The sequence below is a fragment of the Lathamus discolor genome, chromosome 4 (assembly GCF_037157495.1).
Source record: "Lathamus discolor isolate bLatDis1 chromosome 4, bLatDis1.hap1, whole genome shotgun sequence".
NCBI classification, from domain to species: domain Eukaryota; kingdom Metazoa; phylum Chordata; class Aves; order Psittaciformes; family Psittacidae; genus Lathamus; species Lathamus discolor.
The window spans coordinates 64,479,030-64,501,323 of NC_088887.1; the positions used below are offsets into that span (position 1 = coordinate 64,479,030).

General features: G+C 43.4%; 1 protein-coding gene across 5 annotated transcripts in view; it reads right to left on the reverse strand.

Moving 5' to 3' along the window:
• The window catches only part of EDAR (ectodysplasin A receptor), a 77,413-nt gene extending 55,885 nt beyond the window's left edge, over positions 1-21,528 (reverse strand). For 2 of the 5 annotated variants that reach the window (XM_065677830.1, XM_065677831.1), the window contains exon 1: positions 21,312-21,528. Coding sequence is in view for 1 of the 5 variants with exons in the window: in XM_065677829.1 (XP_065533901.1) it covers positions 11,277-11,309 (33 nt within the window). In the remaining 4 variants the exon portion in view is untranslated. Of the gene's footprint in view, positions 1-2,412; positions 2,536-11,276; positions 11,350-21,311 lie in introns of those variants that run through there. The other 3 variants (XM_065677832.1, XM_065677829.1, XM_065677833.1) reach the window with 3 other exon arrangements.
• Positions 21,529-22,294: the final 766 nt, after the last annotated feature.

The window sequence follows — 22,294 nt, forward strand, 5'->3', positions numbered from 1 at the left end:
CACCTTGTTGTTTTTCATGTGCCTTAGCATGCCTTCCAGGAGAATGTGCTCCAAGATTTTACCAGGCACTGAGGTGAGACTGACTGGTCTGTAATTCCCCGGTTCTTCCATTTTCCCCTTCTTTCATGTGGAAAAGTGCCATACAGAGTCAAACTAGCTGCTATTTACCTATAAACTGAACATATATGTAGGGATTATATGGTAGAATAAATAAAACTCATCAAAGACACTGTTCCTCTAACTTTAAAGCAGACCTGCATTTTGAGCACAAGATAAAAAATCTGGGGCCTCACACAGCAGGTCTGAAGTATAAAAGAGGATGGGGTGGAGAGGCGAAGACAAATGTGGAAATGCCTCATTTCCCTGAGCAAACAGACTATTAAGTGTGAGCACAGTGACCATAGAACCTCTCCAGCTCTTCCTGAAAATGTCCCTATCAAAACCTTTTCATGATGATGGCAGTGATTAAGGTGCAAGTTGCACAGGGAAGAAAGCAGCTAAGGAGCAAAACTGTCATTGCACTGGCAACCTCAACTGTGTACTGACCAACACCGCACCTAAAATTGGCAACTATTTTACAGTGTAGGCAAACATTTGAGTTTAGTGTTACATATGCCGGGTGTTGTACAGTACACAAATAAAGACTGTCTCTTCCTCAAAGATCTTACAGTCTGAAAGATAAGAAGATGAAAGAAGGGTAGATGAGTAACTAGGGGGACTGTGGGAGGGGTTCACCTCAGTTAAAACGTAAAATCCTGGAAATGATTCAAAGAACATACAGAATTTGGTACTGGAAGTGTGTGATTTTTTTACGTATGAAAGTTTAGCAGTTAAGAAAAAAGTGAAGCTGTTGACATTTGCTTGTGCCTGGTTTTGTTAGGACTTAGGTAGCACATTGCTGCTACTTCTGACACCCCCACGGCTGTCTGCACAAAGCCAAACACTCTTGATCAAAACCCTGGTCCTGCTCTGAGGGAAACCTTCACGTAACAGCTCCCTGGTGTCCCATGAACTTGCTGGATTTTGACCTTGATAGGTGTTAGAGGGAAAGCTTTAGAGACCAGATGTCTACTGCATATGGCAGATGACTTTTCAGATAAATACAAGAAATCGTTTGATTTTTTTTTTTTTTGCATACACTTAGGAAGTTATGAGTCACAAAGTGAACAGAAATAAATATGATGTAATCAGAATGTGCAACTTTCCACGATTCAGTTGTGCAAACATTCATTCAAACCAAACCTATCTATCTTCAGACATCAAGCACGAGTTAAACACAAGGACCCCCAGTCACAAAGGCACTGGACCGTTCCCTCCTAGGGAGTAGCTGGGGCACAGGCTGCTGGGGCACAACAGCAGGGTGCTCAGTGATGCCCTGCACCCTCTGCTCATATTTGCCTTGATGTTTCTAGAAGCACAGTTTATTGTTACTGGAGACAGAGGGACTCACCATCAGGTAGCATGAACTTTAATAGGGTACAGCGATGGTGTGGTGGACATCCCTGGGTCATAGCTTCTTTGCAAAGGACGAAGATTAAGTCCTCTTTCATTTTTAATATGGTTTAGCACACATCAGACAGTGCCTCTGTTGGTTTTGGGATTCTACCAGGTTAGCTTGTTCCTCAAACAGTGTTTGACATCAGACCTATCCCAGATCACACAGAAGACAGAGCTAACTTTGTCTCAGCAATGCCAGAAAAGTTCTGACACCAATAGGAATGATGCGGCTGCAGCTTCTCTTCGCAAACCATTTGCAAAACGCCACATGCATGTGAAATTGAGTGATCCCCAGCATAATGAAGTCATGCACCCATTGTTTGTACGTAAAGGCAAAGCTTGCCATTGTTTTGCGAATCTGAGTGACACACTTGGAGCAATCCCTGGTTTGATTACAGGCCAGTGAAAACCAGATTTTTCCTTTTGCTAGAGTAGCTGAAAGGTTGGTGGAGCGGAAGGCAGCTAGTGCCAAGGCAAAACTATGCACACTTCTTGTCATATGTCTTCAAGTGATGCATTCCACAGTGGCTCTTCATTTAATTATCCAAAGATAAATAAGCTACCACTTATTACAAACCAATTATGTTTTAAGCAGCACAGTTAAAAGACGATCTGTGCTATGGAGTTCCTGGTGGCAAAACATCCATCATGAATCTGCTGCGATGCTTTTGAAGTTTTAACGCTAACACATATGCATTTGCTTAAAAAGTAGTCTGCAAGGAATGAACACCCTTGTTTGGTTCCGGTCCTTAATGATGCAATGCAGGTAGTGCTGCACTTAACTTCATGGGCTCAGTCTTCACAAGTCTGACCTAGCTGGTGACATTTTGGAACCATATGGTTATCTCTCAGTGCAACTGACAAATTGTTGTGGGTTTAGTATCGATTAGTCACCTCACCAAACATAATGCTCACCTCTAAAACACTGAAGACTGGTGTGCAAAAAAGTGGCTTCACAAAGACACTTTGAAGGGAAAAAAACAAACACGGTCCTTTTCTTTTGTTCCTCTAATTGCTGCAGATGTTGTGTAGTCGCACCTATGAAAAGTTAAATATTATGTCTTTGTAACATTTTTGATCTTCATTAATTATAGCTCAGAAAAGCTTATAAAAAGCAGCCTGCCTCTTTAACACAAATAAGATTAATTGCAGGGTTGTTCAGAAAATGAACCACCAGTAGTTAAACAAAAAATGTTTGTCTTTAAGCAGCCCTTGGATGATTTTTTTCTTAAACTGTTACAGGAAGTGAAGAGGCTGCCAAATTACCATGCCCGTGAGCCCCACTCTCATTATCAGCCTAAATGAACGCACACACCCCGCCACTTTCATCCTCTTCCAGGTCCAAGAAAAAGAAAAAGGAGGCATGAAAAAAAGAAACCCTTCCACACAAAGAGGTGTCTCTGAAGTCTGGAATGCACCCTGGCTGTTTGAAGACAAGATTTATACCTGACACCCTCCTTTAAGCTCATTGTTGAGACTCGCCTGTGTTCAAATCAACCGCAGACTGGCTGCTGCAGGTAGTTCATCTTACAACGGCCACATCATCCAAGATAAATGCACCAGGAATTGCTATCACTTTGAGGTGGAAAAAAAAGGAGAAAAATAAAAATCAACCCCCTGATGCAGGTACTGGGTGGAGGGAAAACCAGACAGGCTCAAAGGAGCTCATGGGGGTGTGCCCAGGGAAGGAGCCGGTGACGGACGACAGTCTGCGGCATGAGGTTGTGTGTGAAATGGGGTTGATCACCTGCGCAGGCACATGTTCTGGCACAGCCTCCCCTCTCCTCTGTCAGTCGGGCTGTGGGACAAGGCACCAGGCGTGATGTCTAAGCCATCGCCACTGCCACGGGAGAGGGAGCATGTCGGCTGCGTGAGAAAGGCCAAAAGGATATTTTTGACTTGGTGGGAGACGATGAGAAGGACGATGAGCAGCATCAGCTCGTGTCATCCCCATGTTTTCTGAAACAAGCCTGGTTTCCTCATTTCAGTCATACCCATCCTCTCTCTAAGCAAGCTGTGGTTAGACACTTTCATGCAGCCTCTTAAATCCCTCTGGAAGAAAGCCCTTGGTAGTAGGCACTTAATTTTACACCGAACCCATCTGATGGGAGGCAAAAACATAGAGCACTGAGATATAGGAAACAAATGATAAGAGGGAAAGAAGAGAGTGCTCAGGACAGTGTCAGGACGTAGAGAAACACAACTGAATATCCCAGAACTCAGGCTGCTGAAACTCCACCATTAGCAGGTGTTGTGCTAATTACCAAATGCTTTGAAACGACACGATCAGAAAATGCGTGTCATACGGAAAGAATAACACACGGCAATTTACAAAGATATTTGTTGTCTGTATCATCATATTGCTCAAAGGCCCAATAAATTTTAGGGTGTAATGGGGATGCCCTTCATGGTGCAGAACCAGTTAAGGAAGATTTTCCAGGGTGAAGAATTACCATAGCATTTGGAATAATGCTGCATTAATCCATGGCACTCAAAAACATTTGTGAGGAGCTATTCTGAAATTACACTGAAAGAGAAAAAAAGGCAGAAAAATTACAGTCCACGTGGTTAGTATAAAGCTTAAAATTGGAAAAACTTGCCCTTCTTGAACATTCATAACACCTATCTTTGATCCTGGGAGCAGAAAGCATATTGGATTAGAAACAAAACTAAGGATCCTTAAGGGCTGTTCTAGCGTCACGGATTGGTTTCCCACCGGGGAGGACCCATCAGCATGTTCTGGATTTAACCCAACAGAAAGCTCTAGATTTGGTTTTCTGATTCTCTATTCAAGCAGTTCAGAGCCAGGCCTTTATGGGGCTTCTTCCAAAATTTCTGGCCTCACAGGGATGTTTGGGATGTTGAGCTCTGGGAAAAAGGAGCTGGTTGAATCCATTTCAGTTATAGAGCACTTTCTATATTTAGGATTTTAAATTATGTTTTATTAAGAATGCAAATTATGAGCATTTCTAGAACTCCAGGTACTTGCATGTCCCAGCTAGCACATAAACCTCATGCTGTTACAAATCTGGATAAAGCAGTGTAAGTTTGCAGCAGATTTAAAATAGGGCAAAAGGGAGGGTGGGAAGAGAGCCTGTACAACATGTTCAACATCTACCCACCTAGGATGGGCAAAGACATATCTACACTTGAGCTGAACTGACACAACTGCCTGTGAAGCTGCAGCATCAATCTCAGCTTGGCCACAGGTATCCTGTTCTATTTTCACATTTGAAAGATTTACCATTTATACTTATTTTTCTTCCTGTAGGGTGTTTGTTGTTTGTTTGGGATTTTTTCCTTGGGGGATGATGTCTCCTATCTGGTGTCAGCAGGAGGTTCTCAGACAAATCAGTTACATCAGCCCATGGCCAATGTATTGAAAAATGGAGCATGGCACCATGACAGCAATCACAGGAATCCATTGCGGACGCTTAGCCTGGAGCCTCCATAATTTCCAGTGCCAAGCATCTGAGGAAATGCATTCAGTATTTCATTCCAACATTTCAGATCTTGACAGCGCTACAGAATGCTGCTTGAACCCAAAGTCAAATGCAATAAACAAAACACAGCTTTGGAAAAAAAGAAAGGAAGAAAAGAAGCATAAGCAAGGCCAGTTCAGCTTGCCCTATCGCACAGGCAGCCACAGGAGAGGGAAACAGAAATGTGCTCTAGGCAGAAACATGGCTCTAGGCAGCTGCTCCATTGCTGCCTGGGTGTTAGAAATAAGTTCCAATTTTAAAGAAGCAGTTACATGCACTATCAGGCCCTTCTGGCCTAATGAGACCACCAGCAATGAATTAGGCAGCAAATGCCCTGTATTCCCCAGCAATTCCTTCTCCAGCCCCCAGAAACACATCATCTTTCTTCTTGTTCTCCAAGCATTCGTTATTTCTGTCTCCATTTAGTCCTTTGCCTTGTATTTCTTCTTCAACACAAACTCTTTGTGGTGCCAATAACTCCTCTTTAACTCTGCAATACCCCTTTCGCCACCTTTCCTCACTCTGCTCCAGCTGAAGCAGCACAACACTGGAAAGCAGCAGGTACCCCTTCCCCCTGCTTGCACACCATGTTGTCATAGCCACTGCTCATGTGCCCCCTGCTTTTCACACACCTGGAAGCCCAAAGATGATTTGAGCATCCTTTCCTTCAACCCTCACTTGCACTGCAGTCCTGACCTTCTGCTCTACCTGCTCCCCTTATGCAGCCTTTCTCTGTAGCAGTTCAGCTCCCTGAAGGTGGCAAAGACATGCTGGGCAACTGCTGCCTCTGCATCGGAAAAACATCTGGAGGGAAACCCCAGACAACTCACCCTCACCTGCCCGGGGCCCATCGATGGCATCATGTGCCATCAGTCTGTCTGCAAAGGGGTAGGTAGTGTCAAGATCATCTTACAGTCTTGTTTGTGGCTTGTGAGGGCTTTGACAAGAGCCCCTTCCTGCCTCCTGGCGTACCCACTCCTCTCCCAGGTCCGGGGTAACTTTTAGAAGATAGCCTGACTAAAGGAATTGCTCTATGTAAGCTGTGGAAAAATCACGCTTATAACTGCAGCAATGTATTCTATAGCAAAATTCTACAATAGAAAATGATTTATTTCCATGACTTTTTGCTTGAAGTAAGTAAAGGGTTATAGAAACAACATTTCTGAATGATACAACTATCAAGTGCACAACAGCAATCGAGAAGCTACGTTTCTTTTACAGCTTGTCTAAAATGTCAAACTGTGCAAAGGCCTGGGGGCATGTTTTAGTGATGTGCTTTAAATGGCGAACAGTGAAAGCTAATACTTCTCCAAAAAAGGATGCAAGCAGGAAATTTGTTTAGAGGAAAAAGCTTTCAATGGAAAACAAGTGCTTGTGTTCACATGTGGGCTCAGGTTGCTTTCAGAGTCAGTTTTTGGCTGACTTTACTCTGCTTTATAAAACACCTGTATGTGCCTAGGTGCCAGATGTGTATACAGCATCTCAACTTCAACAGCAAGTGACGGTTAATTCAAACCATGCATTACAGAGAGCTCGTCCTTTCATGATAAATGATGGTATTGACAGAAAAGGTTTTTTTATGTTATGCTTAATTACACCAAAACTTGACCCATCAGCTTTGAGACAGAAAGTGTAGTATTTTTGTTTGTTGCTAGAAACCTGTGTTTGTTGCTTATAATGAAAAGTGACCCAAACCCACGTACATGATATGTGATTTAAAACCATTTCTTTTTTGTTGTCATGTATGACACACTGGGTATAAAAATCCATTGAAAAAATAGCCATAAGACTACCCTGCTTCTTGGCACCTCAAGGTGATGTAATTTTAAACCCTTAAGGAAACAGTGGCTGAGTTTCCCTATTTGTGTGGAGCCAGTTCTTTGTATTTTCCTCGCTCAGACTGTTTTATATATGAAGCTCCTCACCTGAATCCCTGAGGTCCTGTTTATCTCTAGCACATATGTTCTTCTTGTAAGAAGAATCCAAAGCTCTACACAGAGCTACAGGAAAGTTTCTCCCTAATTTATGTGCCTAATAAAACAAACTCCTCCAAAAGGGAATAACTTTGGCCTTCAAAACATAATGACCAGTTCATGCTGCCCCCATTCATGGAGCAGCATCAGAGCTGAGGTCAGGCCTACTAAGAGAAAAGAGTATTACCACCGTTAGCAGTCTCCTGCATAAAACCCAAATAGTCTACAATAAAAGTGTGCTTTTGAAATCTGCCTTTGCTGTTCAGAAAATATTATAGTTCCTGTAGAGTGCTCTTATTTCAATGCCACTCAAAAGCCTGAAAATGAAAACCTAAGATGGCCACATTCATACCACCTATCACCCCTCCACTGCAACATCTTACTTCTAAATCTCTGCTGCACTCTCTACTTGCACTATGAATAGTTGTTCTTGAACAGATTAAAAAGCATTGCTACTCTGCTTAGTAAGCACTAAGGGTGAATACAGGGTATGGCTAGCTCATTTCAGAGGAGTTTCAGAGGTTTCCACAGGTCAGTTTATTAGTGGAGCAGTATGACACACTTTAAGTAAATGGAACACCAAATACTCCCTCTGTTAAAATTGGAACAGGGAGTTGAACTTCCAACTCCTGTCTCTCAAGAGAGTACCAAAACCACCAGGTTATTGGATATTTGCGGGGGGGGGGGGGGGGGGGGCTGTTGTTTAAAGTGGATTCCAAAGCAAATGGTGCTTGTGTGGCTATGACACAATTTCTCACCCACCCCCCAGCTTACCCATACACCCCTAGCCCCTCTCCCCAGCAGTCCTTCCCACAGGGACAGCGCAGGGAGAAATCACACAATCTCAGAATAGTTTAGATTGGAAGGGACCTTCAAACCTCATCTAGTCCAACCTCCTGCTATGAGCAGGGACGTCTTCAACTAGACCAGGTTGCTCAGAACCACATCAGCCTGGCCTTGAATGTCTCCAGGGATGGTGCATCCACCACCTCTCTGGGCAATCTGTGCCAGTGTTTTACCACCCTCATTGTAAAGAATGTTTTCCTCATGGCCACCATGACTTTCACTTCTTTTAGTTTAAAACCATTGCCCCTCATCCTATTGCAACAGGCCCTGCTAAAAAGTCTCTACCCATCTTTCTTATAGGCCCCTTTTAAGTACTGTAAGGCTGCAATAAGGTCTTCCCTGAGCCTTCTCTTCTCCAAACTAAACCCCCCCCAGTTCCTTCAGCCATTCCTCATCACACGAGTGCTCCAGACCCTTCATCAGCATTGTATCCACTAGAGGATGGAGATCTTCATTGGTCTTCCTCAAGAAACCACGGAGCCACGAATTAATAAGATTTTTCTGATGTAACTGTTGTCATTAACTGTGACTGACAGGAGGGACCAGAACACTACTTGGGCTCTTGAACCCTGAACCAGTCGCCCCAAGGCCCTGAAATCCTTCTTGAGTCCTCTCGGGCTTCTTGAAGAGATTTCCTCATTGCTCATCTGGAAGACTAATAAAGGATAGTAGAGCTGTACCAGAGGAGTGAGTTTTCTGGTGATGTCCCTTACCCTGGCCCCAGGGAGGCAGCAGACGTCCCTGGTGCACATCACCATAGGAAGAGTCTGCCGGTGAGCCACTGACAAATGCACAGGGCAGTAAGGTCTTTGGAAATGTCCCAGTGAGGAGAGCTTCAGCTGGATCTGGGAATCAGCCACAAGACTGAACCATCAGAAATCAATCTTCAACCATGCTGGTGCTCCGGGAGCTACTTGCCTCATAGCCATTCCTGATTTAAACCAGTTTGGACTGAACTCTAGCACACTTTTCCTAAGAAAGCTCCCTGCTGAAGCAGGGATTAGGCCAGATTCACAACAGGAGCAGTGCCACAATGGACTCAGTGCTCTGTGGAAGACACAGGAGGTGGCAGCATCCTTGCTACAGCCAGAGCTTTGGGTGAATGAGACGTCTCAAAACAGAGATCCTCAAAACCCAGCACATATGCCTTGGCCATGACCCTGGCAAGGTTTAGTTAGGAACCTGGCAAGGCTTTGCCAACCAGTCCTCCAGGCTCCCCCCACAATCCAGTCTATGGAACCCCTCCTACCACTTCTCCATACATGTGCACTTACAACCCCATCACCCATGGGGCAATGCAAGGCCGAACACCTCTGCCTGTCTGCTGAAAGCGTCCTCCTTTGTCTGAACATCATTTTGGAAATCTTTCTTCCACTAGTGACTGGGGGCAGGGTGGGCAGGATCCATGGAGAGGGCATAGCCCCAGGTCCCTGGCCAGGCAGCATGGCTACTGGGGCTCCCTTGCAGACTGTCTTGCTCCCTCCTGTTGACGATTTTCTGCTTTGCATGAGAGTTTTCTTCTGTTTTTCACTCAGCACATGACTCCAAAACTAGCGATTGGGCACCACCTGGGCAGGGTTTAGAAACCAAGCTCTAGTTCTTACTCTGACAAAAGATCATGTATCTTATATTGAGTATTCCCCAGACCCTGTATCTCCATACACCCTGGCAAGTGACCTAGCCACCATGCAGTGGCATTATTTTGATTTTGCTCTCCAAATAGTGACTTATGCCTAGGAAAATGTAACAGTTAAAAAATGGAGGGATGGACAGACAGATGGACACCTCTTCCAGAATGCACAAGAGCTGGGGCTGAGGGCACTGCCGTGAGAGAAACAGCAAAAGTCTCCCCAGGCTGAGGAGCACATCGAATCCAGATGTCCCACCTGAGTTCCCAAAGCACGGGCTAAACACGACAGTGCAACCATTCTCATTGGCAGGACTTACGCGTGGCCTGTTAGTCTGTTCACCCAGCACAGGCCAGGCCAGGTAAAGCATGTCCAGAAACACACGTTCAGGCATGCAAGGAACTCAGTGGATGCAAACGTGGGTGTTAAGGTATGTAGATACCTCGGGGTGAAGGGACAGGCGAGCAAGGTTTCTTAAGATCTAAATTTCAGATGGAGCATGTGAAGTGACAGGTCTGATAAGCATCCGAGTTCCTCTGTGGGATTAAGTCCATAAAGATGATCTAACAGAAAGTATATCTGCTTCTCACCGCAGAGTGCTCCCAAATCAAAGACTCAGAGAGTGCTTGCTATTCTACGTGCTTTTCACACACCCATCACTAATTGCTCTCCTGTGATTACAGAAGTGTTTCATCTATAAATACAAAAAAGGGTGAAAACTCCAGATGAAATTAAACAGAACTGATTATGAATTTTCATCTGTTCTGCAAAAATGAACATGTCTATGAAGCTAAGCAATGGGCTGTGTGCGATGCTTGGTAAATTAATCCAGCTAGCATCAGTAATGATAGGGAAAATACCACAGATGATAGCAGCTTTGCTTCTGTATGTGTTTCTGTGGAGCCTGAGCTGTTCAGCCCTTGCACTTGGCTTTGCAAGGGAAAAGCAGATGCCTCTTTCATTCATTTTGATTAAACTAATACAGTTTTGGCAGCTCCTGCAGCAATTGTACCTTTTCTGTAAAGTTCCATCACAGACACAAGCCACAGCAAATAAAAGCACATCATCAGCTTATTAAAAGAAACAGCAAAAACACCCATGACATCAGGACTGAGGGAGCATCTCAAGTCTTTACTCTCAAGTCTTTCCACTAAACTTCTTTTAAAAGGGATGAACAGAAAATTCTGAAGGAACAAAACAAGCCCAGACACCATGCTTCCCTTTCATTTTCTTTGCTTCTATGTCTTAGAATTCCAGAAGAAAAAGCCAAGCATACATACAAAATATTACTTGTTTCAGGTGGTAAACATATATATCATTCCACCATTTTTTTCTTGGTTTTGTCAGTTATTTTTTAAGAAATAACTTTGCCACGCTTCTTAATGTGCATCTCTGAAATTCTTCAGGGATGCTTGTATAATTAGGAAGAACTCACTGAATAAACAAGGCAGAATGCTTTGGAAAGGCACTAAAATAGTGTGAGAGGCACAACTAAGGCTGTGCTGTGGGCAAGCAACGCATGGAGTTGAGCTCAAGTACATTTTGCTGGAAGCAAGCATTCTCCTCCAAAGCGGATAGTGGCCATACCAGCTGTAAGCCCATCACTTTGCAGTCACAGACTCATACAGTGATGCTGTACAAAGCCTTTTGAGCTGCTACAAACCACAACAAGTTCAAAACCTGACTCATGTCTAGAACTTCGATTTGCTTGCTGTTACTGGCTTAGTCATTGCCAGCAGCCCTACATGCATCTGCTAATCCTGCGGTATCCTCAGCACCATTCCCTCCTGTGGGAAAGCCCTGGTTAGTCAGCCTTGCAGAAAGGTAGGGTATTGTGATATTTCTCTTACCATTGTGCTGCTTTGTTCTTCTTGCATTCCCATCTTAATGACAGTGCAAGCTGTTGGCCTTCCACACTCTCTTTGTGCCTATGTAAATTCAGTGTTTGATGCTGAAGAGGCGGAGACGATTTCTAAGTCAAGGGGCAGGTGTGAGTGAAAGGAGCAACCCAACAGCCAAACTATTTGAAAAAGAAACCTTTAATGTCTCATCAGCTCAGCACTGGAAAAAAAAAAGGCCTTCGTAACTAGTCTTGAAAACTGGAAAAACAGGGTGTCTAGCCATAATTTAAGACATTAATAACAAGCATATATTGAGTTCCCTGACATATTTTGACTTTTGAACAGTGAAATGCTATCTTAAAGCTAGGCCTGATTATTAATATGTGAAACACTGTCAGTGACAAAGAAATTACAAATGGGTTGATTTGCTTCTCATTCACTAGTCAAAATTTCAACATATTTTGAGGAAAAGAGACCAGGCTAAATTTTAGAGCACACCTGAAAAAATGGTGCTTTCCTTCTGTCAGACATACCGATGAGTATTTTGGCATGACCAGAAATTTAAGCATACTTATAGTACTGTAACAGCTTTACAGGACTGACCATGGTCTTCAGAGGTATTCAGTGGCTACCATAAGCACCCCTGAAACTGCAGCCTTGGGATGTGACACCCCAGTTAACAAACTAAGTTTCAGTGAAAAGTATTTTTCACTCTCAACCATTGAGTATGCTCTCTTTCAGTCTGGATGTCTCCTTTAGAGCACATAAAGCACAACAAAGCAAGAACAAACACACTTTGCCATTAGGGAACAGAAAGCAGTATGAGCCGTCTGAATTCCCACAGCTTATATTTATTTCCCTGGCCCAAAGAAAGACTTTCAAGCATGAAATTAAAACTTAAAAACATGAGCAGCTTATTCGCCTTCTGTGGGACAACTTTCCTGCTTGAAGTTGTGTGGGCACTTACAAGCTCTGCCATGTAAGCCATGATTTACAGAAACCAGTCATATAGAGCCTCCTCTGCACGAGCATCTTTACAGTTATCTATCACAACAAGAAACCAAAAGTCAAATTTCCTATTGGACGTCTTCCTTCTGCTGAAATAATCAACTTCCTACGTGGTTGCCTCATCTAGAAAATTTTCCTGATGCTAGTAGATAGATGGGCGAATGCAAGCATCCTGCTCCTTGCACCTTCAAAGCTACAACATAAAGATAACAGTGATTTCTTTTAGTCTTTTTTTCATTACTGAATATTATGCTTACAATAATCCTGCTTTGCTACAGATGGTTTCCTGTTGTTTCTGCCAAATGTGAAATAGCTATAAAACTTGAAAAGGTTTTGATGCTGTCACTGCATGAAAAATTGCATCTTCGAGGGAAAATTAAATATGAGCCTTAGCCTTTAATTGCTTTAATCTTACTTAGTAAGTGAACTTTTTTATCCCCACCCCCAACTCAAAGCTTCCGATAACATGACCTGAAGGAGAAAATATAGCTGTGTATTTTAGTCAGGTATAAAGCCTTAATTAACAAAAACAAAAAAGAGGAAGGGGAAGTAGATAATTCTCATGTCCAGACCAACCAAACAGCCACCAACTACAGCTAACAAGAGCAGTGCCTTTGGCTCAGCTTCATAAAATATGTAAAGTCATTTCTGTCAGAATACAGTGAAGTTCCTGTTTTCAGTGCTATAATAAGGAAATCTGTCACTTTAGCAGACAAATTACTAGAAAATGGCTTGCGTACTCCCAAGGGGACAGAGCCTCTGCTTCTTGCATGGGCAAATTTCAGTGAACTCAGTGACAGCTTTACTTGAATGCAAAAGGAGTGTTAACTACTTCAAAGAAAAATTGAATTTATAGATTTCTCATCTGACGAGGAAAACTGTTGATGTTCTGATGCTCTCTATAGGCATGAACTCGGTGTTGTATGGGAGAAGGGCTAGAGAAGAGGTATTTTAACAACAAAGGCAAGGGATGGGCACACGACGTACGAGTGGAGCATCAACGAATGAGTGAGCTATACAGGCTCTCTCAAATTTCTGCCAGCATTTGACTGGCACCACATCAACACACTCATTTTCTAGAAAAAGCAGCAAGCATTTAACCACATCCTTCTACCTTACAAGGTAAGAACTGTGCTCAATGCCATGGATCTGCCTGTACAAGCACTGAAGGTAGAAGCAAAGAGAGTAAATATTCAAAATCTCTTTGTCATTTTGAGTGCATTTGTCTGTCTGTTGCTTTACATAGAAGGCCTGATATCTTAGGGCTCTGCAGCGTAAGAAGCAAGCGCTCTGTGTTACACTGGAGATTTGGCAAGCACCCATTTCTGCAGGAAGAAAGCATGCAATTGTAGTCTCACTCAACCAAGACATCAGACCTCAACCTTCCAGCTGTTCAGACCTCTATTGTTCATTCCTGGTAATGGATCCGATATCCATTCACTATAAGGAGAGATCCACTCTTGGTGGAAAGAGAATCTGGTGGGATTTTAGTTTCTAGTGTCTTTTCCTGCTCAGAAGGCTGGAATTTAAAAGCTGAGGCAGAGGTGACATTGTGGGCATGAGAGTGGAAAATGTGTACACTCATCAAACTGCAGCCAGATGTCTCATCTACATGTGGACGTGCCTCACCCATGTGCTTTACTCCCAAGGGCACTGTTCACTGCCTCCTCAAAGTGCTCCTGGTGTTTCCCCATACAGAGATACTCACAGCAGAGATTATGTTTGTTTGTTTAGTCTGACTTTCACCTCAGCTAAATTAAAAACAACCTTATACAAGCTCTGGGAGACCTGCACCGCACAGCTACAGACAAAAACCTGCAGTTCAGCTCATCTGTGGCTCCTGGTTCATCGTGAAGACCTCCAGGTTGTGTGGAGCAAGGGCACACGGGCTGCCTGGGACCCATGTGGCTGACGTGCTGGACTTGCTTCCTACCCTGAGGGAACCTGCATGGTGCCCAATTTTGATGTTTGTGAAAAAAAGTGGCTCCTTGCTTGGGTCAGCAAAGCATTCATGGACAAGCATCTTCTGTTTCTCTTTTGTTAGTGTAGCCTGTGTGCATCTGGACCTTGGATAAAAATCCGGAATAGGCATGCAGGTCCCATTCAGCTAGCTGCTGACATTATTGGAGGGTGTCCTGTTAACTTCAGTAGAAAGTGGATCGATCCCCTGTATGGTCATTTATTTATTTATTTATTAGTAAATTTGTCATTTGGTTGCCAGCTGAATCATTTGCACCTTTCACATCCAATTAAATACCACAAACTGCTAGTGCTGGATTTTTCTCACAACTAGTTAGAAACCATGATAGAAAACATAACCCGGCCACATCAGAGATGTTCTTCATATACCGTACTGTATTTGCATCTAGGTTTCCTTGTTGCTAGCCAGTGCCATCTGTTATCTGTTTTGGTCTGCTTATGAGAGCTGGTAATTATTGAAAATCGAGAGCAAGGAAAGAACAATGGCTTCTTCCTTTTAATTTTACATCCTAAGGAAACCAACTAGATCTACACATGCACACAAAACTATACCCCTCTAACTGGCAGCTATGTTAGCACATGCTTTTTCTCTATGGAAAATGTAAAGAGACAAGGCTCACCATGGGGAAATATTTGAATGTAATGGAATAAATCTGTGCCCCACAATGCTTGGATACAGGGTTCTGCTTTTGTCTCTCTTGGAGAGTGCTGACACTCAGACTTGGTGATGAATTAAATGGTGACAGCTGAGATAGTTACTGCCCTGAGCTGTGTTCTCTGCCCTTCTCTTGGCAATTGCTGCCCTCCTGCAGCTGGCACAACTGAACACTTCATGAATCCAGTTTCACACTGCCAGACTTCATGCCAGCCTTGGCTCACACGGGTGCGCCAGACCATAAACTCCCGTGGCTAGAAGGCAAGTCCGTGAGCAATTGAGCCATGTCTGCTGTGCAGGTGGAAAAGACTCGGAAAGAAAGGGGGTGGCCAGCAGAAGGTGGTGCTGCATTGCTTCCCCCCCCCCCCCACCCCCGTCACAGGCCACAGGTGGCAGCTCACGGATCATTCTCTGCTATTTTTGGACATACAGATGCATCTGAGTGGGAAGACCCACTGTCACCAGCTACCTACCAAGACAAGAAATGGTGAGATCTCAAGTGACAAAAGGAGGACACATCCCCAGCCTTTTCTTGGTGTTTGGGGGTTGGTTTTTAGTTTTTTGTTGACTCGGTTAGTTTTTTTTGCAACTGCCATTCAGGGAGAGTATTAAACTGTGCTCAACACTGACTAAACTCTGTTGCTTTGCAAATATTTTACTTTCTCTGATAGAAAGAGAAACTTTAAGAAAGTTTCCTAACAGAAAAACTTTAGGAAAGAGAAATTTTAGGTAATTTCAAATTCCTTTTTGTTATAAGTGGCAAATCTACGTCCCGTGTTTGAGGATGTCTGTTTCATAGTTCCTGACTATAGCAGGCTATAAAACAGCAACAGGTATTTTAACAAATTCTGACATTTTTAGCCCTTGATCTCATCTGTTCCTCATATTTTTGCAGTCCCAGTTATTGTCTTCCAAGATGTGTGATCTGGATGCACAGGGCTTTTTTTTCTCCTTCTTTTCAGTGACAGAAGCCAATTTCTACAAAGCCTCTATTTATAACCTGTTAGTATACAGGCCTTATAGCAGCCTTCCAGTACCTAAAAAGAGGGTCTACAAGAAAGCTGGAGAGAGACCTTTTATAAGAGCATGTAGTGACAGGACAAGAGGGAATGACTTTAAACTGAAAGATGATAGATTTAGATTAGATATTAGGAAGAAATTCTTTACTGTGAGGGCAGTGAGACACTGGAGCAGGTTGCCCAAAGAAGTTGTGGCTTCCCCATCCTTGGAAGTGTTCAAGGGCAGGTTGGATGGGGCTTGGACCAACTTGGTCTGGTGGAAGGTGTTCCTGCCCATGGCAGGGGGGTTGGAACTGGATGAGCTTTAAGGTCCCTTCTGACCCAAACCATTCTATGATTCTCTGAAGCTATTATCTCCTTCCCTCTCTGATCCGTCTCCCAAGCAATGGCGAGAGTATTGAGTTGTGAGAGAAAAATGGAGCGTGTCATAGGAATGCATCCTTCCAGCTTGGATAATTGTAAATATCTAATCCTGAGCTATTAAAATGGTTCTTGCTTAAAAAGAAAAGAATCCTGACACTTAGTCTGCAAATAATTGTATGCAGCTTAACTGGCACTTTAGCAGTTTTTATTCGTGATATATCCAAAGGAAGAGATGTATGCACTGTCAGAAGTAAAAGCTTTCTCAGTACTTGGCCATATGTTTCTGCTTTTGTCCCCAGCTTGTTACACTGTTGAACAGAGCATAAAGGCTGGTCTGACAGAGCTTCATATACAACACAATCTCAAGGGGAGGTGGGGAAAAAAAGTTAATTTTTCCAGGGTTCCTTCTTACCAAAGAGCTGCCTTGGACTTGGATTCAGCCAAGTTTTACAGCACCATGTCTTGGCCATAAAGCCTAGTGAACCAGAGGCTCATTAACATGGTCTGCAGGGGGTGTACATCCATTAGGACTTGCACAGCAGAGGCAAAACCAGCGAGAAACTGAAGCTTATATATCTTTCTATGCCAGGCTCCAGTAGGGAAGCACTGAAGATCAGTTGGGAAGGTTTGGATGCTGCAGATTTGCAACTACATTGATCTTGGCCTCTAAGATCAAAAGGATCTCAGGTCTACCAGCATTTCAGGATGCTATGAGTGTCAAGCTAATCATTATAAACTCTTTATAACTCCCCAGATCCTCAGCAGCCATTTGCTGTACCTAAATAACATTCCCAAAACACAGTTTACCCTTCACATCTTTATAATCAAAGCAGGCCCCTGGATAGTTGGACATCAAGGCCCTCATAGCCTCATGTACACAGCAAGTCGAGCAAGGGTCAGCTGAGACACGGCCAACTGCTGGAGATGTTTCTTGTAGGACAGAGAAAAGGGCAACATCAACCGCCTGAAAAAGCCTTTCTGCTATAAAACTGACACAGCTCTGGCCGTCCCTTCCGCCACATAAAACCCTACCCCGCTCCCCCCCACCCCCTCCGTCCAAAAAGGAAATGAGCAGAACTTATGGCGCCAAATCCAAAAAAAGCTCAGCTCCGCAGAACTGAGTCTGAAAAAGGATAAATGCCAGAATGCCAGACACTCTATGAAATCCACCAGGGACTTTGCTACTGATTTTGCGCTGCAGGTGGTCAGATGTTATGGTAATGTGGTAATGTAAAACCTGTTGCTAGATTCATGGTGGGTGATTCAGCTCAAGCATCGTGGATTAACTTCACAAAATGCCACTTATGACAGTTCAAAATCAGCACTCCACCAGATCAGGAGGATGTGGCCCTGACTCCCCTGTCTCCACAGAAGTTTGAAAATCCACTGGCAAAGCTTTAACTTCTTCAAAAGACAATAGTAGACAAAGCTTTGAAATAGTCTTTGTTTATCTTTTATTCTTTTGTTTCTGATGGACTTCTTCTGAATTTGAAAGTAACAGCCTCTCGTTTTGTTTTGATTTCCCTGGTCAGAAGAAACTGAAAGATCTGAGATACGTCAAGTCAGAAGAAATGAATGCAAGGCTAACATGGTTCAGGAAGCAGTGTTGGTCACTAAGAGTTGCCACAGAGCCAGCAAGAGCTGGGCACACCACCCTTGTGTGAGCTCTGACACTGACTCCATGAGCCTGTGATCTCTATTTGTTTGTTATAGAATTGTATGAGTGATAAATCAAACAAAAGAACAGTAAGTTACTTGGCCCCCAAATAATATTTAGAAGTGCTAGTCTTCAGCTGCATGGAGCCAGGTTCTTAGCTGTATGGGAAAAGTATGCCAAGCACTTTATCCACACAGTGACCGTTGGCACAGGTCAATTATTCTGGCCAACATGTATATGTATATGTATAATATGTCATGTCAAACATATCACAATATGTAATAATATTACAATCGTATGATATATCATGTCATACATATTATATATATTACACATATACATGTCATAAATGATATATTATCATGTCATAAATGTCATGATACCATCTTTGTTCAGTAGTATCTAATCCTTTACAGGGTCTCAACTTCTTGGAATGTACATGGCAAGAATGTGTATCTGGTGTTGCAAACAACTCCCTGCCCTAACGACACACTGGCTGGACCATTTATACGTATTAGGATGGAAGGGATATCCCCAAGAAGAATTGCTGCTGCTGGGTAAAAAGGGCACCTGCTATCTTCTGGATGCATAATAAAAATTATAGTGAGTCCTGAGGGTCAGGAGGGCACCAGAAGGCAGCAAAGGCCTGGATTAGAGAATAACCAGAGGGAGAAATGAGATACTTTCAACAGGAGTGAATGGAAAGGCTGACCTACCCCCAGCTCATCACAAATGACTCATGTAGGGTGTGGTCATGCTGGAACCTCTATGCTTATTCTGCTATAGGCAGTAGCTCACATTGCAATTTATCTATCCTTTAGCTGAGAAGAGAAGCAGCATAGATAATGATCTGAAACCCAGTTCCATCCTAGCATGGTTAAAGGAAACAACTCTGTTGAGGATATTAGAGGGGAATTCCTCTACTGATGACAACATGAGAAAAACATTATCTTAATACTATCTTATCTTCAAAAGCTTATGCTGTTATTTTTTGAAAACTGAGACTTTGACCATTTATCTAGCATGGCTATATGGGTTCAATTAGAAACTATAGACTCTGACAAAGTATTACAGTCCTCTAAGAAATGTCACCTTTAATATGTAAAGTTGAAATGTTTCATGTGAAACCACTTTCAGAGGAATTCTAAATGCCGCTGTGGTACAGTTCCATTCAGTACAGCGTTTACAGTGAGATGATTTCCACAGCATGCAATTCAGTACAATCCCTTCAAAATTACCATCTCACAATTTGATGTGAAAACTTAAACCTTACATGTTTTTCATCTAGTTGTAATAGAGAATAAAAATGCCTGTTTATGGCAGCAGTTTTCTGTAAAAGCTATCTACTAAAAAAAAAACCAACCCAGCAAAAAAAAAAAAAAAAAAACCAAACCCCAAAAAAACACTCTGTCCTTTTTTTTTCTGGGCACATTCTCATCTGATATCTTTGTCAGACTATGCTACTGCAAACGGCAACACAACTACATTATATCCTACCAACCAAAGGAACTGGGCCAAGCTTTGGTCACAGTTTCACCCTTGTCAGACAACTCCAGCGAAACTGGGCTCATAGGAGCCTACCTGAGATGAAATTGTTCCCACTGAGTGGTGTGAAGCCAAAGTGGCTGCTGATGGTATTTCCTGCATTTGATTGCTCTTGCTTCATTTAATTTCAGAATTAATTTCTTACCAGTATAACTCTTCTATAGGGGATGCCTAAATTTCCTTTTTACTTTCTATATACTAGGCATTTCTGATGAAGAAGAACAACACACTGAGTAATCCTGATCCTAGTCATGGGGTTTGACTCCACTTTGCACAGCCATATTAATTTCCTTTTAAAAATTATCATCTCCCATGATTTTTCTTATAGAGCTGCCAGAGTTTTCCACCAGCTATCCAAAACATTTCAAGACCACTGTCGTGGTTTAAACCAATCCACACAGGTCGTCCACTCACCCCCCCCCCCCCCGACCCTCCCCACTCCCGGAGGGATGGGGAGGAAAATCAGGAGAATGTAACTCCCACAGGTTGAGATAAGAACAGCCCAGTAACTAAGGTATAACACAAACCACTACTGCTACCACAAATGATAATATTGATAAGAGAAAATAACAAGAGAATACGAGTTTCAAATGATAGGTTGTCCTGGGTTTGAAACTCCAGTGTACAACATCATTTCCTGCCTCTGCTGCAGATGAGTGGCAGCAGTAGCCATAGGCCTCATCTCTTCCAACAAAGAGCAGCTGTGAGTGTGAAAGTTTTCCTTGTAGCTTGAGGCATATAAAGAGGTTTTGGGTGGCACCATAAGGAGGCGGTGATCACTAAGCTCCTTGGATCTGTACAGTGGATGAGGATCTCACCTGTTACCCCATGGGGGACAGATCCAAAGTGCTATCCAGTGCCCCTTTGTGTAATGCCTAAAGCTCCAATAGCTGTAAAAATGAAAACACTTTTTTTTTTCTTAGGCATAAAAATGTCTAGTTTTACTTTTTCCCAATATGTGGTATCAGTGTTGTAGTCATGGCAGCAGAAGCAGCTAAAACCAGATAGCTCAGTACCAACAACGGTCTTTTATAGTCATGCAAGGCTCATGCACGCCACTTTACTGTTGTAGCCCTAGCTGAGATCTCTGCTTCCTCAGAGGCAGCTAAGCTGGGCATTTCAAAACTGCTCTGGCACTATGTACAGCTACAGAATACCATGCTCAGAGCAGGTATGAGATGCCACTGCCACCCAGGCACTCCTCGCTGTGAGGAACAGCCCACTTTCCTCTCTGGATCTCAGTGCCACAGCACCCTTTAACAGTAAGACTGTGGATGCACGGAATCTTGAAATCGGCATGCTACAAACATGTATTCACATGTATATTCAGTCAGCTGCAACACTACCGATGCTGTGATATTTTACAGCGTTGGTCGTGATTTCAAAAGTATACTAACAGTCTAAAATGTACAGGCAAATTAGTCTGTAATGTTAACACAAAACCCAAAACAGCAGTTCCACTATCCTCTGGAGAAATATGTACTTCCAGTCAAACAAAAAACCCGCTGGATCCTCTGTGTGAACTGATCAGAACATCAGTACTTTTAATAATAAGAAAGTCTAAAACACATTAAATGTGACGAAACTTTAGATTTTAAGCAAAGATGTTACCAGGAACTGTAGCTACTTTTGAGCATTCATAGGAAAAAAGCAGTTTTTTAGCCCAATGCTGGGAGCGGAGAAACTCACTGAACAGTAGTTCAGTTCTCGCTCAAACGAAACCCAAGAACAATATGATTCCCAGCCACAGCCTGCAGTGACATCCCCATGACAGAGCAGCTCCCATACCAGAGAAGAGGCAGCAGATGTAAGCCTACCTTGTGCAGATGGGTTCACCACCACCAAAACCCAGAGAAGTGGTCCTCGGACAGGTACAGAGCACACGATAACAACCTCTCGGTTAGGCTCTCACAGGTGCCGAGGCTCAGGCACAGCCAGCGCTCGCCTCCTCTTCTCACAGAGCTTGTCATGAATGTCCCCAGCTCCAACCCAGGGAGCCCAGACGCACCAAAGCCCTCAGCTCTGCAGGCTCGGAGGGGCTTCCCAACAACTTCTTCTCCGCTCGCTCTCTGCTAGGAAGTTTTGCAAAGCCGCGGGCGACGGAGCGGGCTCCGCTCGCTGTGAAACTCGCCTACCCCACCTAGAGGAGCACCGCAGGAAGAGGAGAAGCCCCGCAGCCCTGGCCCGCTCCTGCCCGCGTCGGATTTTGCTGGTGAACAGGAGGAAAAGAAGATTTTTATCAGGTTGGGCTCGGAGATGGGGAGCCGGTCGCTGAGGCGCAGAGCAGGGGAACACTTCTGGGAAGCACCCAGAGTAGAAGGAACCAGGGGGAAGTTCTCGTGCGAAGCCGGATAATAAGGCAGGGAACCCCTGAGACAAGGTTGTGCCAGTGGCAGGGTTTCCAGGGCAGTATTTGGCTGCCTGGAGTGTGAAAATTCTCCTTCTCCTCCTTCATCCTTTTGCTTCTACCTTTGGCAACTCCAGTATGAGGAGTTTTGCCTGTTTAGATCTTCCTCTGTAGCATTTGGATAACTTTCTCCAGATCACTAGGCAGACTGTTCAAGGACAGATCATTTAAATATTATTCTAATTTTCAGAATCACGTCTTTCTACAGGGAAGGCATCTGAAAATTACAAAGCAATTAGCTTAGTTCAAACACCAACAGTAACCATGCTCTTGTGCTTTTAATGAGTATTTGAATTAGTCAACAACATATTTCTGTGCCTTCTAGAGTGTATGTAATTAACAAATATATTAATCATGACTCCCTTCCTAGAAGGAAGACCTCACGTCAACTAC